A 19,754-nucleotide genomic window follows, 5' to 3' on the forward strand; every position below is an offset into this window, starting at 1 on the left:
AACGAGTGTGGAAGCGTGAGGCCTATTCCGTGCCTGATCAGATAAGCATAAGGAAATGCGGTTGGGAAGTGTCCAACATGCTAAGAATCTGCAAACTGCCTGAAGGGCTCGCCAAACTGCTTATTTTGCTTCAAATATGGGAAAGCTCAAGGCACAGGACCCCAGTTTCCATTTGACACTTGAGGGGATGTCACTAAAAACTTTACTCCTTGGTGGTCCTTCCCTGGTAGGGTCCAGGGCAAGGCTTCAGAAAAACTGGTGGCACTTGAAAAATAGCCAGCAATTCTTTAATAGCTGCTAATGCACAATAATGGGAAACCTAAACCCATGGTATTTCCAGTACACCATTGTGATCTCATTACAGGCCCCTTATTTCTGTTTGTTCCCAATCAAAGAAAGAAGGAAATAACTTGCATTTCTATAGCACCATTCAGGACCTCAGAAAGAAAACACTTTACAGGTAATTAAGTACATTTTGAAGTGTGGTCACTGTTGTAATGCAAAAGACATGACAGCCAATTTGCATTCAAAGGTCACAAAACAGCAAAGGAATAATGGCCAGAAAATCCATTTTTAGGTATTAATTGAGGGATAAATATTGCCCAGGACACTCGTGTCTTCACAGAACCCCTTCTTAAATAATAAAATTTGGAGTAAAGGGCCCTCTTTGTTCTTCTATATTGCAGTATCCACAATTAAATCTGGACGACTGAGTTCAGATTAACTGAAGATTACTAAGTAAAGAGACAATTGATGTAGCATCAAAGCTACTAGCAATTAATAAACATGTGGCCCACTATAACCTTCAGGGGCAATTAGGGATGGGCAATAAATGCCAGCCTCGCCAGCAACACTGACATCCCAAGAATGAATTAGAAACACACGTGGGGTAAAATATTTAGCGAACAGGTGCGCGCCTGACCCGCCTGAGCGTAAAATGACAGGCAATGACATCAGGCGAGCGTCCCAATGTCATCGCGCACTCCTGCATTGTTTCGGTCGGTGGACGCGTGCCAGAGTCGGCAGCACACCCACCGACAATTAGAAGGCCTATTAAGGCTATTAAAAAGTTAATTAAAAGAAATTGTTCCCTACCCATCCAACCTTACGGTTGGCAGGCAGGTGAAAAGTCCAAGCGGCCTTTGCACTTTTTTGGAAACCTTATCCATGGGCGGGATGAGGTTTCCAAAAGCAAATAAAAATAAAATGAAAACTTTAATTTTTCATTGATAACATGTCCCTGCTCATGTGACAGAATCACATGAGGGGACCTGATTCATTACATTTTTATTTCCTTTATTTTTTTTATATATCACATTTCATCTCAGAGCTGCCTCAGGGAGATTTGCAAATGGCACTCGCCCAGCTCGCACCCCCACCCCCACCCCCACCCGCACAGGCAGTGCTCAGTGCTGCCACTTGCATTTCATGCGTGTGAAATCGCTATCCAGTGCCGATCACGGGAGGTGGTCAGCTGCCTGACCGCCCCTGCCTGCCCCCGCCGACATGGGTGAAATTCTGCCCATACATTTGATTTCCAGAACTGACAACCAAAGCACAGTTATGATGAAGCTTAAGGTGGTAGAATGATTAGGGCTGAGAATGAATCATGGAATAACACAGTACAGAGGGAGAAATTCAGCCCATCAAGTACCGGCTCTTTGAAAGTGTTATCCAATTAGCCCCACTCCCCTGCTCTGAATCATGAGCGTACACCCAAAAAGGTATCAAAGTCCTGCATCTGTTGACTTCCCAAATATGCTCCCTACAACCTCTGGTGCTCGCCAAGAGAGTGCAATCGTTCCCTTGACTCCATCAATTTGGGTTAGATTGATTAGAAAGAGATTGTGCACTAATCCACAGTGCCATCCAGTCCTCCTACTCCCACCAGTCACTTTAACAGCCTACTGCACTTCCTTTAAAACTCGAACAATGCAATGGGAATGTAGAATTTAACAGCAATTAATCCCTGCCTGGATGCCAATCAGATTTTTGCAATTAAGTAATCTACTAGTTCTTATTTGTTTATCGAAATAGCAAAACTAATCTGAATGGTCATTAGTAATCAAAGCACAAGTGTTGATCAAGCAGATTGGATGGCCGATGGCTGCGGCCACTGGTTACAGTAATTGAACAATGGTTTATTACATGAGAAGGTGTTTTTAAACCAATCTTTTGAGAATCATACCACAATTCCCTCCACTTTTCCATCAAAATTATACTTGCTCATAACATTGTGGATAGATTAACATTCAAGCTCCTGATATTTCACCATGAGACTACCATTCTCCTGGAAGAACTCCTGGAGAAATGGGTTGAAAATGCCTGTTGGTGCTGTTACCCAATGCGTTCTACCCATTGCAGGATTTACATGGGGGACTGGTTAAGACCCCTCAAAATTACAGAGCTAAAAATTTAAACCATTAAATAAGGGGTGGGGGTTTACTGCTTTTGTAATTTTGTTTCCAATATTTCTCCCTCAACAAACACTACCAAAAGACAGGGTATCTGGTCATCTATCTCACTTCAGAAAGCCACAGGCAATGAGGTGGATTCTTCTGTGTTTGAGAGCAAAAGGACATTGATACGTTGTTGTGGATTTGAAGGTGTCCGATAAGGACAATTCACTGCAGTTTGTGGGAGCTTGCTGTGGGCAAATGGGCTGCCATGTTTCCCAAATGACAACAGTGACCAAGCCTCAATGGCTGTAAAGCACTTTGGAATCTGAGGTTGTGAAAGGTGCTACATAAATGTAATTTCTTTTTTTTACTTAGCATGTTTACTGTTTTAAGGAAAGAAAAATAATCTATACACCAGCCTTTTTAATGCTAAACCTTTGCCCACATTTTGTGTTTTGAATCCAATTCAACCAGCCTGTTTTAGCCTACATCAGCTGCATTTTAAAAATCTGGATCATGTAGAATGTTCCCTCTAACTCACCTAATAGTGCTGAAATCCACAATGTACTATGCTGTGAAACAAATGGGCTGTGCACAACTATCATTCTTTTTAACGTGCACAAGTATAGCCATGCAGCATATTAAAAGGACTGCACAACAAACAGGCTGTGCACAACGGACAAAAATTAGGGGGGGATCATTGACCACGTGCCTCTCAATCTTTTCTCCAACCAAAATAAGTTCACCCTAAGAGTTATGATCTAGAATACACTACCATAAAGAGTGCAGGAAGTAGATTCAAGAAGATTTTTTAAAGAAAATTGGATAACCACCTGAAAAGAATCATTTGTTGGGTTTGAGAGAAAGAGTAGGGAGTGGGATTAATTGGATAGCTCTTTCATGCAGGACAAACTGGCACACAACAGGAGGGAAATGTTGCAGAGCAGTGGAGGAATGCCAGAATTCAAGGTCCTTACAGAGTTTGAGAACGGAGCCATCCAACTGGCCGGCAGTGATTGGGACCGGTCCTGTGCTGCCGGTGAGGTCGGCACTGCTCTACCATGTGAGGATCCAGCAGTGCAACATGCATCAGACAACCATGCTGTGAGTAACGTGTTCCGTGCCACGGGCCACTGCCATGCACTAATTATCTCCCCTTACTTCCGCAGGCCCATCACTGCAAAAGCCGATGGGGGCCATGACCAAGGCCTCCAAGCCAGTTCGGAAGGGACATCCAAAGGGGAACTGGAATGCACCACCCTACAAGTTCCGTCACAGTGCTCACCCGCAGCCTCCACCAATGCAGGGACACGTGCCTTGATGGGACCTAGCTCTAGAAAAGGCACATGATCACATACTGGTGAGCACAGTGCACAGTCTGATCCACAGCAGGCGGCAGGCAGGGACTTCCCAGGTCCCCAGCATTCGGAGGGCTGCTGGAGGCCAGGAACCTGTTGAGTCCGAGTCAGATGACAAGCTCTGGACTCGGTTGTGTCACACTTGCTAGAGCTGCAAGCTGGGGAACATCAGGAAGGGATGTCCGCTGCACTCCTCAGATTGTAAGGCACGATGGAGGAGTCCGTCCATCTTCAGGCTGAAGTGATAGCGCCGGCATTGCAATGCACCGAGCTCAACACTGGCAGAATTGGTCCAGGATGTCACTCCTGCACTGCTGCGCGGGCTTAACTCCATTGCTGATGCCATAGTTGGCCTCCAACAGTGTGTACGCAAGAGGGGTGCCGGGCAGCTCGATCTCACTCCAGCTACCCCTTCCTCTCATGGAGTCAGCCAGGGGCCCTTGGGCACCCATAGGGAGGAAGATCAGCATGCGCACACCCCAGGGTCATCCACCCAGGTGACTTCAGAAGTGTCCGGCCCATCCATATCCCCTCCTTCTGTGACCTCTGCAGCTCCAGCTTCACAGGCCGAAGAGGGTGCCACTGTCACACAGGACGAGCCCGAAAACGGGCCGGGACTCTCCAAGACTCGGCCCTCCAGAGGACGCCCACCAAAGTCATCACAGACAGGGCTTCACAGTCAGTAGGCTGCCTCCACCTCCACTGTGGATGTCCGGGGAGCACCAAGACGTAGCGGCAGGGTTAGGGCAGTTAAGGAAAAGTAGTTGCACAGCCTGGGCACGGGTGTTGGTCACTTGTACATATTGTTCACTATTGTCAATGAACTCCTAAGAATGTCTCCCTGCCTGTGGCTCCTTGTTCTGATGAGCAGTGTTCTTGTCACTTGGATGTGAAACCTTTCTGCACAAGATAAAAGGCAGGTGTCTCAGTCCAGGGCCTCTTCCCTGTATTCTGTGCAGCCTTCAGGCCACAGTGATGATCCGGCCTCACACTCCCTGGAAACATTACTGATGCCTGCTTCTCGGCGGTGCTGGTCATTGCTGCTAGAATGTAGTGGGCACGTGCCACATAGTTCTCACATTCTCTCTGTGTGCTGTCAGGAAATTTAAGGTGGGGCTGGTCCCCACTGCACCAGCGTCTGCGACCATTGATGCTGTGCACCAGCTCCTGAAGGGCTCAGGTGGTAAAGGCGGACCCAGCATCGGATGCGTCTAACGTTTCATGGCTGCTTCTCTATGAGATGGTCCTGATCATGGAGCACAAGCGAGCTGCCCTCAGCCAGACAGGAGTCAGACATTCACAGAGGCCATTTGAAGATTCATAGAGTATCCTCACTGCATGTTGTCATCATCCTCTTGTGACTGAGCGACTATTAAGGCCCCCACTGCGTCTCCATGACAGGAGCATTCTCAGAGGCTTTTGGCGCTGCCATAACCCCAGACTGGAGTCAAACATTCACAACTGCGATGCGAGGATCTATGGGGACACGTCACTGCATGTCATCATCATCATCCACAATTCTGGCAGCTATGAGGGCCTCCCAAGAGTGTCTGCCTCGTCTAGCCAGTGCGAGAGCCTCATCCCCATCATCATCACTACCAAGGACCTCCTCACCCTCACCCCCGCTGCCGTCCTCCTCATCCAAGGGGATCTCCAGCTCCTCCATCTACTCCTCAGCCAGCTCGTCTCCCTGTTGGAGTGCCAGGTTGTAAAGAGTGCAGCAGACTTCGACGATGATATGAGACACCCTCTGTGGACTATATTGCAGGGCACCGCCAAACCAGTCCAGGCACCGGAACCGCATCTTCAGTATCTCGATGGTCTGCTCCACCAAGTTGTGAGCTGCAGCATGAGCTTCATTATACCGTTGCTCTGCTGCAGTCTGAGGCCGCCGCATGGGTGGCATCAACCACGGCCTCGGCAGGCAGCCCTTGTCCCTAAGGAGCCATCCTGCTGCTTCTGTGAACCCTGGAATACGTCAGGGATCTGCGAGTGATTGAGGATGTAGGCTTCGTGCACACTCCCTGGAAACTGTGTGCACACCTGCAGGATGTATTTCTGGTGGTCACATACCAGCTGCACGTTCAGTGAGTGGAAGACATTGCGGTTAATGTAGTTTGCCTTGTGTAGCGACGGAGACCTGAGCGCCACATGGGTGCAATCGATCGCACCCTGCACCTGTGGGAATCCCGAGATCAGGGGGAATCCAATGGCCCTTGCATCCTGGCTGTCCCGGTCCAGGGTGAAGTGCACAAAGTTGTGTGCCCTCAAGAAGATGGCATCCGTCACCTCATGGATGCATTTGTGGGTGGCGGCTTGTACGATCCTACAGAGGTCACCTGTGGAGCCCTGAAAGAAGCCACTAGCATAGAAATTGAGCGCTGCAGTCACTTTCACAGCTACTGGTAGTGGATGCCCTCCGTGTCCCCTTGGCACCAAGTCCTGCAGTAAGTGGCAGGTATGAGCAACCAGGTCCCTAGACATGCACAGTCGTCAACGACACTGGTTCTCAGTCATCTGCAGGAGTGAAAGGAGGTGTCTATAGACCCTGGGTGTCGCTAAGTGCCGATCAGCCACAGCTCACTGTCTCTCCTGGGCAGTGTGTGCAGGAGCCCCAGCAACCCCTTCTTCCTGAGGTTGCTGCTCCTGCCTTTGCATGGCCAGGAGCCTCAGTCGCTCTCTCCTCCATCTTCTTCGCTCTCTGTAGATCATCAGGCATACAGCTAGGTCACCAGGATCCATGATCCTGACGTGGTCCTCCTGCAGCATGAAAGAGAGAGAGAGATGTGATTAGCATGGGTGTACTTAGCATCCTTTCCTGGACCTGTGTGACCACCCCTTAACGCTTCCCAGGAAGTGCTGGCCACCCCTGTCAGCCTGTGACATGGGGACACTGGTCCAAACCAGGATGCTGAGATTGCAAGGGGCTGTGAGCACCTCCAGCATTGACTGCTACATGGCCAGCGTTGGTGAGGAGATTGTACAATGTATGCAGTCCAACGGCTGCGCAGTCCAGTAAAGTGGTCGTAGACTCGCAGTCTGTGCCGGGGTGGTGGGGGCTAAGGTCTGGAGTGCTTGGTGGCACATTGGTGCCTCTGCATTGCTTGCGTGGGTGGGCAGGCTAGGAGCCTGACCCCAATCATATCACTGAACTGTCTCAGTTGCAGAGGGATGGTCAGTTTATACATGCGTGGCCACATACCCTGCGCCCCCCCCACCTCAATTGCTTGTGCGCAGGATCCAACGCCAGGGCTGCAGTTGCCCCCGGACACCCCAACCCGAGTACAGTCGCCTCCGGGGCCAGGCAGCAGTTGCCCTTGAACACCACTCCCCCCACCCCGAGTACAATCACCTCCGGGCCTGGGCAGCACTTCATCCCAGCCCCCCAGGGCCCCTGAAGCTTGCAGAGCAACAGGTGACCCTGGCGAGTTGTGGAAAACGATGCTGTTCACTCACCACAGTTCCCCAAAAGTGAAGGCCACCAAGTGCACATCACCTGTGCGACGTTGTGAAGCACATCGACATACTTTCCTGCTGACGTGGATGGACCATCCGGCGGGGGCCCAGAGCCTGGTGGGATGGCCTTTTAATGAGATGCTGATGTATTGCAGTGAGCTCCCCGCCGAACATTGGCAGGAAACACGGCCCACCATTGGCAGTCTGAGCGGAACTGCCTTCCCGTCGTCGTGAACCAGATCGCGCCACATTGCCTGCGCCCGCCACCTATCACGCCCGCTGCCAGCGGGCACAGAAAATTCCGCCCATTGTGTTTTTTAACCATATAATAGAGTTCAATACAATACAGTAATATAGTTTTAATACAGCAAGAAAGCGTTCAGGACAGTGTTGGTGCTCTCTATGGTATTATGATGTTTGGTGAGATCATAAAATATTCAATGGATTATTATATCATTCAGCACACAGTTGAAAAGTTCAAAGTTTTCTTAAAATGCTTGGCGCCATTATCTTGTTTGGTAGATCATTAGTGTTGAGTAAAGTATATAGTACCCAGCATTGTTTCACAGTATTCATTACAGTATTAAAGTGTTAGTACACTATTGAAGTGCTCAATACTGTATTAAAGTGTATATTACATGTTATTATGAATTAGTACGTCTTCCTTCTTCCTTAACTGAGGTTTTCCGCCCACGGTGGTTGACAGGGCCCTCAACCGTGTCCAGCCCATCTCCCGCGCATCCGCCCTCACACCTTCCTCTCCCTCCCAGAATCGTGATAGGGTACCCCTTGTCCTCACTTATCACCCCACCAGCCTCCGCATTCAAAGGATCATCCTCCGCCATTTCTGCCAACTCCAGCATGATGCCACCACCAAACACATCCCCCTGTCGGCATTCCGTAGGGACTGTTCCTTCCAGGACACCCTGGTCCACTCTTCCATCACCCCCTACACCTCAACCCCCTCCCACGGCACCTTCCCATGCAACCGCAGAAGGTGCAACACCTGCCCCTTTACTTCCCCCCTCCTCACCGTCCAAGGGCTCAAACATTCCTTTCAAGTGAAGCAGCATTTCACTTGCACTTCCCTCAATTTAGTCTACTGCATTCACTGTTCCCAATGCAGTCTCCTCTGCATTGGAGAGACCAAACACAGACTGGGTGACCGCTTTGCGGAACACCTTTGATCTGTCCGCAAGCATGATCCAGACCTCCCCATCACTTGCCATTTCAACACACCACCCTGCTCTCATGCCCACATGTCCGTCCTTGGCCTGCTGCAATGTTCCAGTGAAGCTCAGCGCAAACTGGAGGAACACCACCTCATCTTCCGACTAGGTACTTTACAGCCTTCCAGACTTAACATTGAGTTCAACAACTTCAGATCATGAACTCTCTCCTCCATCCCCACCCCCTTTCCAATCCCCCTTTTTCCAATAATTTATAATTTTTAAAAATATATTTTTATTTTCCCATCCATTTCTATTATTTTTAAATGTATTTCTATCCATTGTTTTATCTCTACCTTTTAGCATTCTGATCCCTTCCCCCCACCCCACCCCCACTAGGGCTATCTGTCACTTGCTCGTCCTGCTTTCTGCCCTTAATGTCACCATTAGCACATTCCTTAGCTAATATCACCACTGTCAACACCCCTTTGTCCTTTTGTCTATGACATCTTTGGCAATCTCTTCTTTGCCTCCACCTATCACAGGCCCTCTATCCAGCTCTGCCTGTCCCACCCCCCTCAACCAGCTTATATTTCACCTCATTGCTATATTCCCTCAGTTCTGATGAAGAGTCATACGGACTGGAAACGTTAACTGTGTTCCTCTCCACAGATGCTGTCAAACCTGCTGAGTTTTTCCAGCTATTTTTGTTGTTGTTGTTGTTGTTATTATGATGAATTGGGTTAAGTCTCAAACCTCAGGAAGATTAGATTCAGGTCAATTCTGCTGAATTATCTATCAGAGGGCAATGGGAGAGTCGATTTTTTTTGCATTTACCTATGGTTATGATGTCCTGTTCATACTTTAAATGAGATACAAGTTTAATCTAAAGTAGTGGATACTTTGCACCCAGTTAGATAGGACTTGCATTTATATAGCACCATATCACATCCTCAGCACATCCCAGAACATTTCATAGCTACTGAACTGCATTTGAGTGTAGGCACTGCTGTTACTACCACAATTACAGCATGGATTTATATAGAGAATATGCTTTAACCAGTGTCAGCATCAGTTACAGGCAGGGATGAACAAGGCATTCAAGAGTCTTTCAGTCCTCAAAGAGAAGTTCAGCAATAGAATCATAGAATGTTCCAGAACAGGAACAAGCCATTCTCCTCACCGTGTTCCTTTCTTAATCAAGTCTAACTGCACTTTCATGCTCGTTCTGACAGGCCTCAATAGCAAAGTGAGCAATGGCAGCACCAAATTTGCTACAGTCCACCAGGGCTCCCAGGCACAATCACTATTCAATGTTGGATGGCGTGCTTTGTATGTGTGAACACTGGATGAGGACAAGAGTCGGGATTCATTGTGATGTTCTCAACACTGACACTCTCTCTAGACTCATGTAAGATATAAAAGGGCAGGAACCTGTATCCCAAGAGTCAGTGAGCTCAGGAGATGAACTGAGACAATTGGATGAAGGAATAAAACAAAAATTAATGTGTTGATGTCCCCCCTCCCACCACTGCCCTGCAATTCCCACCCAAATGACTATAGAGAAGCCGCAGCTTCAAAAGGGGAAAATAACAGACAAGAGAAACAGGTACACTGACAGATTCATCATACATGCAGTACTGTTACAGTAACTGAAGCAAAAAGTGTTGGACTGACCCTTAAGGGGTATCACTTCACACTTGAGGGACTAGGACCGCAGACAGGATTTCAGGAGTCTCCCCTACTGAATGCAAAAAAGGCTAGCAAGTCTTTGAAAGGCCGGGGCCCAACTTGGCCACGGAAGTCAACTACACAATAGCAGCATTCAATCTTGAATGCCTCTCCTAATGAGACCTTGTTGAAATACAGAATTTTGAAACCCTCCATCCTATCTGAGGATTTAATCTTTCTTGCACAGTGTAACATCATTCGCTAATAACCCGCAGCTCAAAGTAGATAAAACAGCTCATTCACAGCACAGCGGAAGATGGGAATCCACCAAATTGACGTTTTTGCACAGGTTCTTTGAAAAACCTTAAGAGGTTCCTGTGCACGGGACAGAAATATGTCTGCTATGTGAAATGGGGCCTTTTCTTGTTCTGATAAAAGCAATCACAGTCTGTGTCCCCAGTGATAAGCTCTTTGATGGTGTATTTCACCATTCGGACACAGAATCGCATCAAGAATAAGCCATGACCTGAAAGGGATGAAGTAGTCTCTGGATTTAAAGAAAAAAAATAGAACTTTTGGAAACAATCACCCTTCCACTCTAGGATGCACTAATCCTTCCAAGGCATACATACTGTATGCCTCTGGTACCTCAGTCATTCTTCATGTTTGACCCAGTGATAATCAGGAAGCTACTTGAGTGAAATCTGAACTTGTATTCAATGAATGCACAAATATACACTCTTGCCCACATAGCATCTATACACATCCTCACCCACCCACCATCCAAACGTATAAACCTCTCAGCAGGATGTTGCTGGATAGCAATCAGCAAGGAACCTCTGTCGAATTTTCCCTTTCTCAGCCCAAGGGCACAGAATTCAATTATGCCACCTGCATCAACAGAGATCAGCTAACTCAGCAGAGCCCAGATTCCATCCTGGCCCCTGGACAGTAGATTTATAAGAGGAATATCGGTTCTCTGAGCTTTTTCATTGTGAAATACACAGCACATCCTGCACGTCACAATAGCCATGTAGCTCACTGCAGAAACATGGCACAAGATGTAACCTGTTCATGGAAGTCTTCAGCCATTGGAAACTGTCACTGAAAGACCATGGAGATCATATTAACCTAACCCACTGGACGGGAAACAGGCAGGCTCTGGTTGGCCACTGGATTTTGTGGCTACTACCCTACACTGGATTTTATTTTCTATTGAAGTCATTGAAACAATGCAATCACAATGCAATGCAAACAATGAAACAATCACCTGGAGCAAGTGCTATAGTTACAGAGCGACACACTGATTTCAATGGAGTGGGGCATGACAGGGTGACCCGTTGATTTCAATGGTGTGGGGTGTGGCCAATATTCCCTGACTACATAAACTCATCATACTTTGGTTACATCCTCCCACCAGGTGGTAGCACTGAAGTTCCTCCACTTGTGGGGGTCAAAGGCATAATTACAATGTGATGAGCTTTACACAGATTATTTCCATATAAATATGGGCATACAAATTTATATAGAAAGTGCATACAGAAATAAGAGTTTTAACATAACATAAGTAGATAATGCTGTCATTCTCATGCTGATGCGCATTTTGTTTCTACTGCAAGGGAACAGCACCTATTCAAGGCCTGGTCTTCACAACGCCGACTGGGCCATTAGGAAAAGGGAACCAATTTTAGTCACAGAGAGAGCTGGTGCATGGATATGGCCCTCCCAAAGTTCAATTAAGTGCCAATGAGGAAGCCTGATGACAATTACAAGCCCTATCTCCAGACATGAGACCTCAATCAAACCACAAAATGTAACCACAAAAAGAAAAATCAGCAAATAAAACAGTCAAAACATCAACACAAATTTAAATTCTTTTCCTCTGATTTTTTTTTTTGCCAGTGATTCATTTTCTTAATGGCATCTGTGAGGAAAGTTAAGCCTGGGAAAATGAAAGACAGTTAATTACAGCGGTCTGAATGAAGAAAAGCACACTCCACAAAAAAGTACAGCCAAGGCGATTAAAGTAATCTAATTATAGTGAGGTCGATTGCAGCCGGTCACAGTAACAGTTCCAGTTAAAATATTTGGTCGGCTGCCTCCCTGACTGTATCCCTGGTGTTAAGCAGAAGTATGAGGATCGGGTTGAGTTTACACAGGGTGTCTGGGCCACTTCCTCCAGAGCCAGCGCAAGGGGTAAACTAGTTTTACGCTGTTGATTCGGGCACCAGACGAGCACTGCACAAGCAGAAGCCCACAAAATACAAGCACCACTCTGCTTGTTGTAGCTTACAATATGCAACCTCTCTCCATTAGGAGCACTTATATAGCACCTTTCAGGATCTCCAAAAGCATTTTACAACAAGTGAAGTACTTTTTGAAGAGTAATCACTGTTGTAATTTAGTAAACACAGTAGCCTATCTGCACATAGCAAGCTCCTACAAACAGCAATAGTGACCAAATAATCGGTTTTGTTTTAGTGATGTTAGTTTAAGAACATATATTGGCCAAGACTCCCTGCTCTTATTCAAAGTAGTGCCATAGTATCTTTTAGCTCCACTGAAAGGGCACATGGGGCCTAGTTTAATGAAAGACGACATCTTCAACAGTACAGTGCTCCCTCTGTACTACACTGGAGTGTCAGCCTAGATTATGCTTTCAAGTCCCTGGAGTGGAACATGAAACCATAACATCCTGACTCAGAGGTAAAAGTGCCATTACTGAGCCACGGCTGACACATTGGTCTTGCTCGAGCTCCATAATGTTTGGGTCTCATTTCCATCACTGTCTCTGATGCAACTCTCAGCAACGAGGAGAGAAGAGCTTCGGGATGCGAAAGACCTTTACATTGGCCAGAGCAAAAACCACAGGACTTCTTCCAAATTTGTACAGTGGAACTGTCATATCTAATTGTCCTGTACGCTTGAAGAGTTTTCTTCCCATTCCTCTTTCCTTATTGGTTCTCCCCCTTACAGAGTGGGTAATAGACCTATCCACCCTCCATTTCACCCAGCATATTCCATCAATGTCAAGTGAAGCAAATATATGGAATAGAAACAAGAAGTACAAGTTGTGTCTCATTACTTGCAATAGACCTCATATATCAGGTCTTGCTAAATGAAACAAGGACAGGTTGACTGACCGACCCACCCTCCAGCCTTGTTCCTCAGTGGGTTGCATCCTCACCTCTGAGTCAGAAGGTTGTGGATTCAAGATCCACTCCAGACATTTAAGAAATTAATCTAGACTGACATTCAAGTGCAATACTGAGATAATGTTACACTGTTGGAGGTGCTGTCTTTCAGATGAGATGTTTAGCCCATCTGCCAGTTCAGGCTGACGTATAAGATCTCACGTTACTATTCAAAGACAAGCAGGGAGTTCTCCAGTTGTCCTGACCAAATTTTATCACTCAACCAGAACCAATAAGAACAGCCAATGTGATCATTTATCTCAGTACTGTAAGTGGCACCTTGCTGTGCACATATTTAGTTGCCATATTTCCCCACATTATAACAGTGACCTCATTAAAAAAGAATTTCATTAGCTTGAAAGGTTTAAGATGTCCTGAAATCATGACAGGTTCTATATAACTTTCCTTTCGCATCCACCCTATCCATCCTAAAATGCTCCTAAAGTTGCACAATTAACTTATTAGTTTACATATCAGTGCATGGTGCACGGGCCAGTACTGCTATGCACTCTGACATTGCAAATAAACCTCTCTGTTCAGTAACACAGACACAGAGGCTGCCAAGGGCAAAATGTTCTGAATTTTCTGCATTACAGACAGGAAAGTCATTTCCTATGTAAAAAGAATCTTATTTGCTGTGATTTTAGTATATTTTATCTGACTTTGGAAAAATACCATTGTGTAACTTTGTGGGAAAGAAAGGTCAAAATTGTAATAAATACAGGCTAGTAACTATGAACTTGATCATAGCCCCAGATACAGCATTACATACGTCATCAACAGAATTGGTGCAGGCTGCAGTTGGGCTAGCTGAACCAGGAAAGAGTTTGGAAGCAGCCACAGGGGCTGCCAGGTGTGGAGGCGGGCTATTTAAAAGGCCCGCCCCAGTGCTGCGGGATTTCATCCCAGTTATAATGAAAAAGGTTAAGGCCCTCTAGCCCTCAACCCTCACATCTCCCATGCACCACCCATGTCACTTCATGACACCCCCCCAACCACCCCTGTGGCATCTCATGCCACGCCTCATTACGTGCTCTTGGCTGAGAGCTCAGACAACCACAAGAGTACTGAAACACCTGAGCCACAGGGAAAACATTGCTTGATTGACAGCTCTGGTTCTCTGATCACTTCTGTCAATTGCACAATGTTTATTTAGACAGGATAAAGAGGTTTCAAGAGCTGCAGTTTCAGCTATTGATACTATAAATGGTCTGGATGATTGACACTTATAGTGGGCTGTAGTAAAAAGGAGTTTTTTTTTAAGAAAGTGGGGAGTTATCAGCGAATGATTTTTTAAAAAACTTTTTTTATACGAACCTTGTTGTCACTATAGGGTTCATTGGTTCTAGACAGTGTATAGTGGGCGAATGGACATACCTTGGAATAGGCCGCATGAGGGGTCATAGAAGGTGGGTGGGGAGCATACCTTGGCATGGGGGTACATGAGGAGGACTTTTTGGACTTACTTTCAAAAGGTTCCCTCATGCAGACTATGATTGATTCCCGACACCTGTGAGGTATCGTGAACCATGACTCCTGGAAAAGCTGGCCCAACTCCATGTAAGTTGCAGAGCACTAGGATATGGCTATCCCTGCAATGGAGCCAGCCAGGTCAAGCGTGCAGGGTGCGGGCTCACGACCCAAACCAACCCACACCCTTAAAAGGCACTCCTAAAAATCAGAAACCCCAGGAACAGGGTCGGGAATCCAGGAATTGAGTCCCAGTTGCCACTTTCACCCTTCCAAGGAACCAATTTGTGCTCCTACAAATAGTACTGTGTTAATGACCAGATAGTCTGATTTTAGGTGTTGGTTGGAGGATAAATATTGGTCAGGACTTCTGGTCTTCTTAGAGTAAAAAATTCCATTGCACTACTCAATCTAAAGGGGCTGATGGGGCCTCAGTTTAACAAATGGTGACACCTCCACCAATGCAGCACTTCCTCAGAGTTACACTGAACCATCAGCCTGGATTTGGTGCTCAGGTCTCTAGAGTGGAACTTGAACCCACAACCATCTGCTCAGAGGCAAGAGTGCTACTGACTGAGCCACAGCTTACAGCTAAGAGGGTTCAGTATGGACATTTTGCCTCTAGATGGGTTAAATGTTCTTTGGAAATATGTAGCAGGGTTTCTACGAATAGTGCTAATGACACCTAGCGTTACAGTACCAAACTGCAGCAATTGTTTTTTCCCCTAATTGTCTGAGTTAGCTAGGCTGTCCAATTGGAACATCAACCCATTGCTGGTATAGTATGTGAGGCATTTCATTTCCTCGGGTGAAATACCTGTGGAACATTCACAGCGATTTCCTCTCTGCACTTATTTTAACACAACACAAAGTAATTTTATGCAAAGGCATTAACCAATCCATACCACAGGAATTAACCCCCTAGTTAAATGTCAACGTTTGTTGCCATGGAGACATAACGATACCCGTCTACAACCATGACAATCTTTAGGCTCCCAGCTGCCATGCTAAAGGCCATCATTGTGCCAGTGGAACAATGCTAAGGATCTTGTTAATGAAGCTCAAGACAAAGCACTGAACGGCCTTTTGGCAGGAACGGTCCAGTGCTGCTATTTAATTCCCAAAAGACAACTTACGGTACAGGCATCCAGATTCATTGTTAAGCTGTATCCACCCAGGACAACACTTGTAGACAACCTGAAAGTCCATACTGTAAACCTGTCTGTACGCTGTGTAGTATGCAGTTCTGTAAAGAAAACCAAAGTCATTTATAGTCATACTCAGATACCCTGTCTCCTTACCCCATAACCATGCTGCTATAGAAAGAAAGGTTTGGATTAGAAAGATGTGCATTTATATAGCACCTTATTGTATCTCTCAATTATCTCAAAGTGCTTCACATTTTTTTTGCTCGGCAAGTTGTGAGCTGGAAAGCATTGCCAGAAAGGTGGTGGAAACAGATTCAATCCTAATTTTCAAATGGGAATTGTTGTTTGGTAGTACAACTTGAGTATTGCTGAAAAAAAGAGACATGTCAAAACCTTTCGTCTTGCCCTCATCAGAACACTGTGCAAGAATACCAATACAAGGGGAAAACAATGATTTATACTGTATGAGAACAGAGTGCTGCTTGATTGGTTAGTGGACTCTGATTGGTAGAGGTGTTGCTACAGCGAATGCACCAGTGATGGTGACTGACAGTTAACTGCCAAGCATTGTTTGAAATTTAAACCAGGCAGCCTGACACTAATTGGTCACGGCATTGCCCTGAAGAATGAGTCAGCGAATGGCTGTTACTTATTTTGTTTAGCTGAAACAGGCACAATGCGTGTACATGTTCTTTCTGTCTGGAAAGAACAGGGCCCTGTGTATTAATATGTGTAGCTTCTGCTACACAGAAATACATCACGCTGTGAGCCCGACTGACAATCTTATATTGGTTGTCAACGTAATTCTTAGCATACACAAAAGAGAATTGAATAAAAATGAAAAGTTTACAGGGCTGTGTGGAAAGAGCAGGGGAGTCAGACTAATTGGTAGCTCTTACAGAGAGCTGACATAGGAACAATGAGCCAGATGGCCATCTTCTGTGCAGTTTGATTCTATGATTCTAAATAAACAATTACTGAAAGTACAGTGACCAACTGGTTCACTAATGTTCTTTAGGGAAGAAAAACTACTGTCCCTACCTAGTCTGGCCCACATGTGTCTCCAGTCGATTCTTACCTGTCCTCTAAAGTGGTCTAGTAGGTCATTAATATGTATCAAACCACAACACTGCAGATTCAAGATTTGTCACCTTTTATGGGCAATTAGGGATGGCAATAGATGCCAGTGAGGCCCACACTCTCAAAATGAATAAAATAAATTGTAGGCAAACACAGCAGCACAATAGCAGCTATTTTGTACACACTTAGGTTCCACAGCATCAATGATAATGACTGCATATTTTTAGATGGTTTTTGCTGAGGCAGGAATGTTGGCCAGGAGAACATTCTGCTCTGCTTTGAGTAGTGCCACTAAATCAGTATCATCTACCTGAAGTACAGGAGTAGGCGAGCACTTTAAAGTCTCATTTCCCACTGCCTCAGAGCGGCTCTAGATTCTGTGCTCCTAAAGTGGGGTTTGAAACCACAACTTCTGCCTGCAGAGGTGAGAGTGCTACTAACTGAGCCGAGCTGATTCAGCAAGTATCTTTTGCATGGAGCTGAACCCTGTTTTCATCCGGCATCCATACGGATCTACAGTGGTCAGTGGATTGCAGTGGCGGCAGAAACCAAAACCAATTTTCTCCTCCCTAAAAGAGGCACAATAAAGGTTAATGAGTGTCTCTGCCCCCCGAATTCTCTAACCAGACCTGTGTACTTTCACTGTCCCACCCTTTATATAAAGATTTCTTACTGCTTTGTTGTGACAATGTGTACAGAAACAGGGACTGTTTCTGTACACACGACACACATAGCAACAGGAACAGATGTACATCATATTGCCCAATGAACTGCCATAAGTGGATACAGGGCTGATTGTTAACCCTTATCCTGCTGAATAAACAAGAGCAGATAATGAAGAACTGAAAAAATCTAAACATTTACAAACCGCATGTTTACTCCAAAGGAAGGTCATGGAACTAATATTTATTAAATCTGGACTGTAGTGGAGAATAATGCCTTTCTAGAAGGTTACAGGATCATAGAATGGTTATAGCACAGAAGGAGGCCATTCAGCTTGCTGTGTCCATGCTGGCTCTCTGCAAAAGCAGTGAGAGTGGGATGAAGAGGGATGGGTAGAGGCTCATGTGGAGCATAAACATCGGCATAGACCAGTTAAGCTAAATGACTTTTAAAATGCTCTAAATTGGGGTACCAGGGAGAACCACTGAGTGAGTTATGAGTACGGTAAGTGATTTGGTGCAATATGGCATCATCTAATAAATCTATGAATTTCTACATTTGGATGCACATTGGATTGCCATCCATTAAAATTGCTGGAGGCAGTGAAAACATTGGTTCCTCTCTTTAACAATGAATTTGATCGGAGTCAATGGGCACACGACTCAAACAGAAGCAAAGAACAATTGTAGCACTCAACATCAAAGGGAACTTTCCAGCTTCCCCTGCCCAATGTATTTTCATGGTCACAAACTCTGATACTGGCCTTTTTATTCTAAATTTATTCAATTAATTGAACTTAAGTTCCCCAGCTGTTATGGTGACATTTGAACTAATGTCTCTCAATTGTTATCGAAGGGCCTCTAGATTGCCAGCCGAGTCGAGGACCACTATGCTACCATGCTCTAGAGTGAGTGAGCACCCTTAATGGAGTGAGCAGGTCTCAGCTAGGTGTAATATTTTCACCTTCAGCATCCCTTCACATTTTTTGCACTGTACAGCTTATTCGTTTAAATGTATGGTCCTTCAATTTTTTTTTTGTGCAGTTGTGCACACCCAGTAATTTAAAGTGGTCAATTTACATGCAGCCTGCACAGGGACTCTTGAGTTGCTGACTCGCTCCGCAGCTTAGAGGGAACATTGCCAGTGACCCCTGCTGGAAGTATGTGTGATGCTGGCAGAATCAGCATCTTGATTATAATGCTCTACACAGTTGAAAATTTTGCTAGCACCTAACTGTTACAGGTCCCATGCAAGCAAAGCCCATTTAGGTGAGAAACAGTTCAGTGGGGGGAGAGAGGGAGTGGTAGTCTATATCTACATGGGGATGAGGATCTGTACCTCAGCACGAGTCACTACATTCAGGAAAAATTATGAAAAGAAACTTCCATAACTATCCAAGGATTTACAACCAATGTGACTCAGTCAACAGGTATGGGCAGAAAATGGAATTGGATTTTTAATTTCTGTTCATTTCAGTAAACTATTCACGTCTGGCTGTTGATTTCAGAGTTCAGAGAAGGTTTGCTCAACTGGTTCCTGGGTTGAAGGTGTAATCTTATGAGGAAAGGTTGAGCAAGTTGTTTCTATACCCATTGGAATTTAAAAGAATAAGAGATGAACTTATTGAAACATATAAGATTCTGCTGACAGGATGTTTCTCCTTGTGTGGAGTCTAGAACTAGAAGACATTGTTTAAAAATCAGTGGTCTCCCATTTAAGATTGAGATGAGGAGAATTTTTTTCTCTTAAGAGGGTTGTCAGTCTGTGGCAGCTGGGTCATTGAATCTACTCAAGGCTGAGTTAGACAGGTTTTTGATCGACAAGCAAGTCAAAGCTTATGTGGGGTGGGGAGGTGGGGGGAAGCTGACAGGGAAGTGGAGTTGAGGCCACAATCAGATCAGCTATGATCTGTGAAGCAGACGCTGGAGGCTGAATGGCCTACTCCTGTTCCTAATTCTTGCGTTCTTGTGATTTGAATGATGTTGCTGCGGTAACATACCTCCTCTCATGTCCCATGCACCACTTCTGTCCTCCACACCCTTGCTTCCACACTTTAGCCATCCGAGTGAAGGCCTGGACACACGGTTGCCTGTGGCCAATCATCATCACCTCCCTCTCTGCACAAACATTGGGCCTAAACAATAAG

General features: G+C 45.7%; 1 protein-coding gene across 1 annotated transcript in view; it reads right to left on the minus strand.

The window, feature by feature from the left end:
• The window catches only part of LOC144690414 (uncharacterized), a 537,164-nt gene that overhangs the window by 509,639 nt on the left and 7,771 nt on the right, over positions 1-19,754 (minus strand). The window contains exons 2-3 of the mRNA XM_078557903.1: positions 19,608-19,742; positions 15,854-15,963 (exon numbers count right to left, since the gene is read on the minus strand). Of these exons, the coding sequence (XP_078414029.1) occupies positions 15,854-15,963; positions 19,608-19,742 (245 nt within the window). The remainder of the gene's footprint in view (positions 1-15,853; positions 15,964-19,607; positions 19,743-19,754) is intronic.

The sequence above is a fragment of the Cetorhinus maximus genome, chromosome 15 (genome assembly GCF_964194155.1).
Source record: "Cetorhinus maximus chromosome 15, sCetMax3.hap1.1, whole genome shotgun sequence".
NCBI classification, from domain to species: domain Eukaryota; kingdom Metazoa; phylum Chordata; class Chondrichthyes; order Lamniformes; family Cetorhinidae; genus Cetorhinus; species Cetorhinus maximus.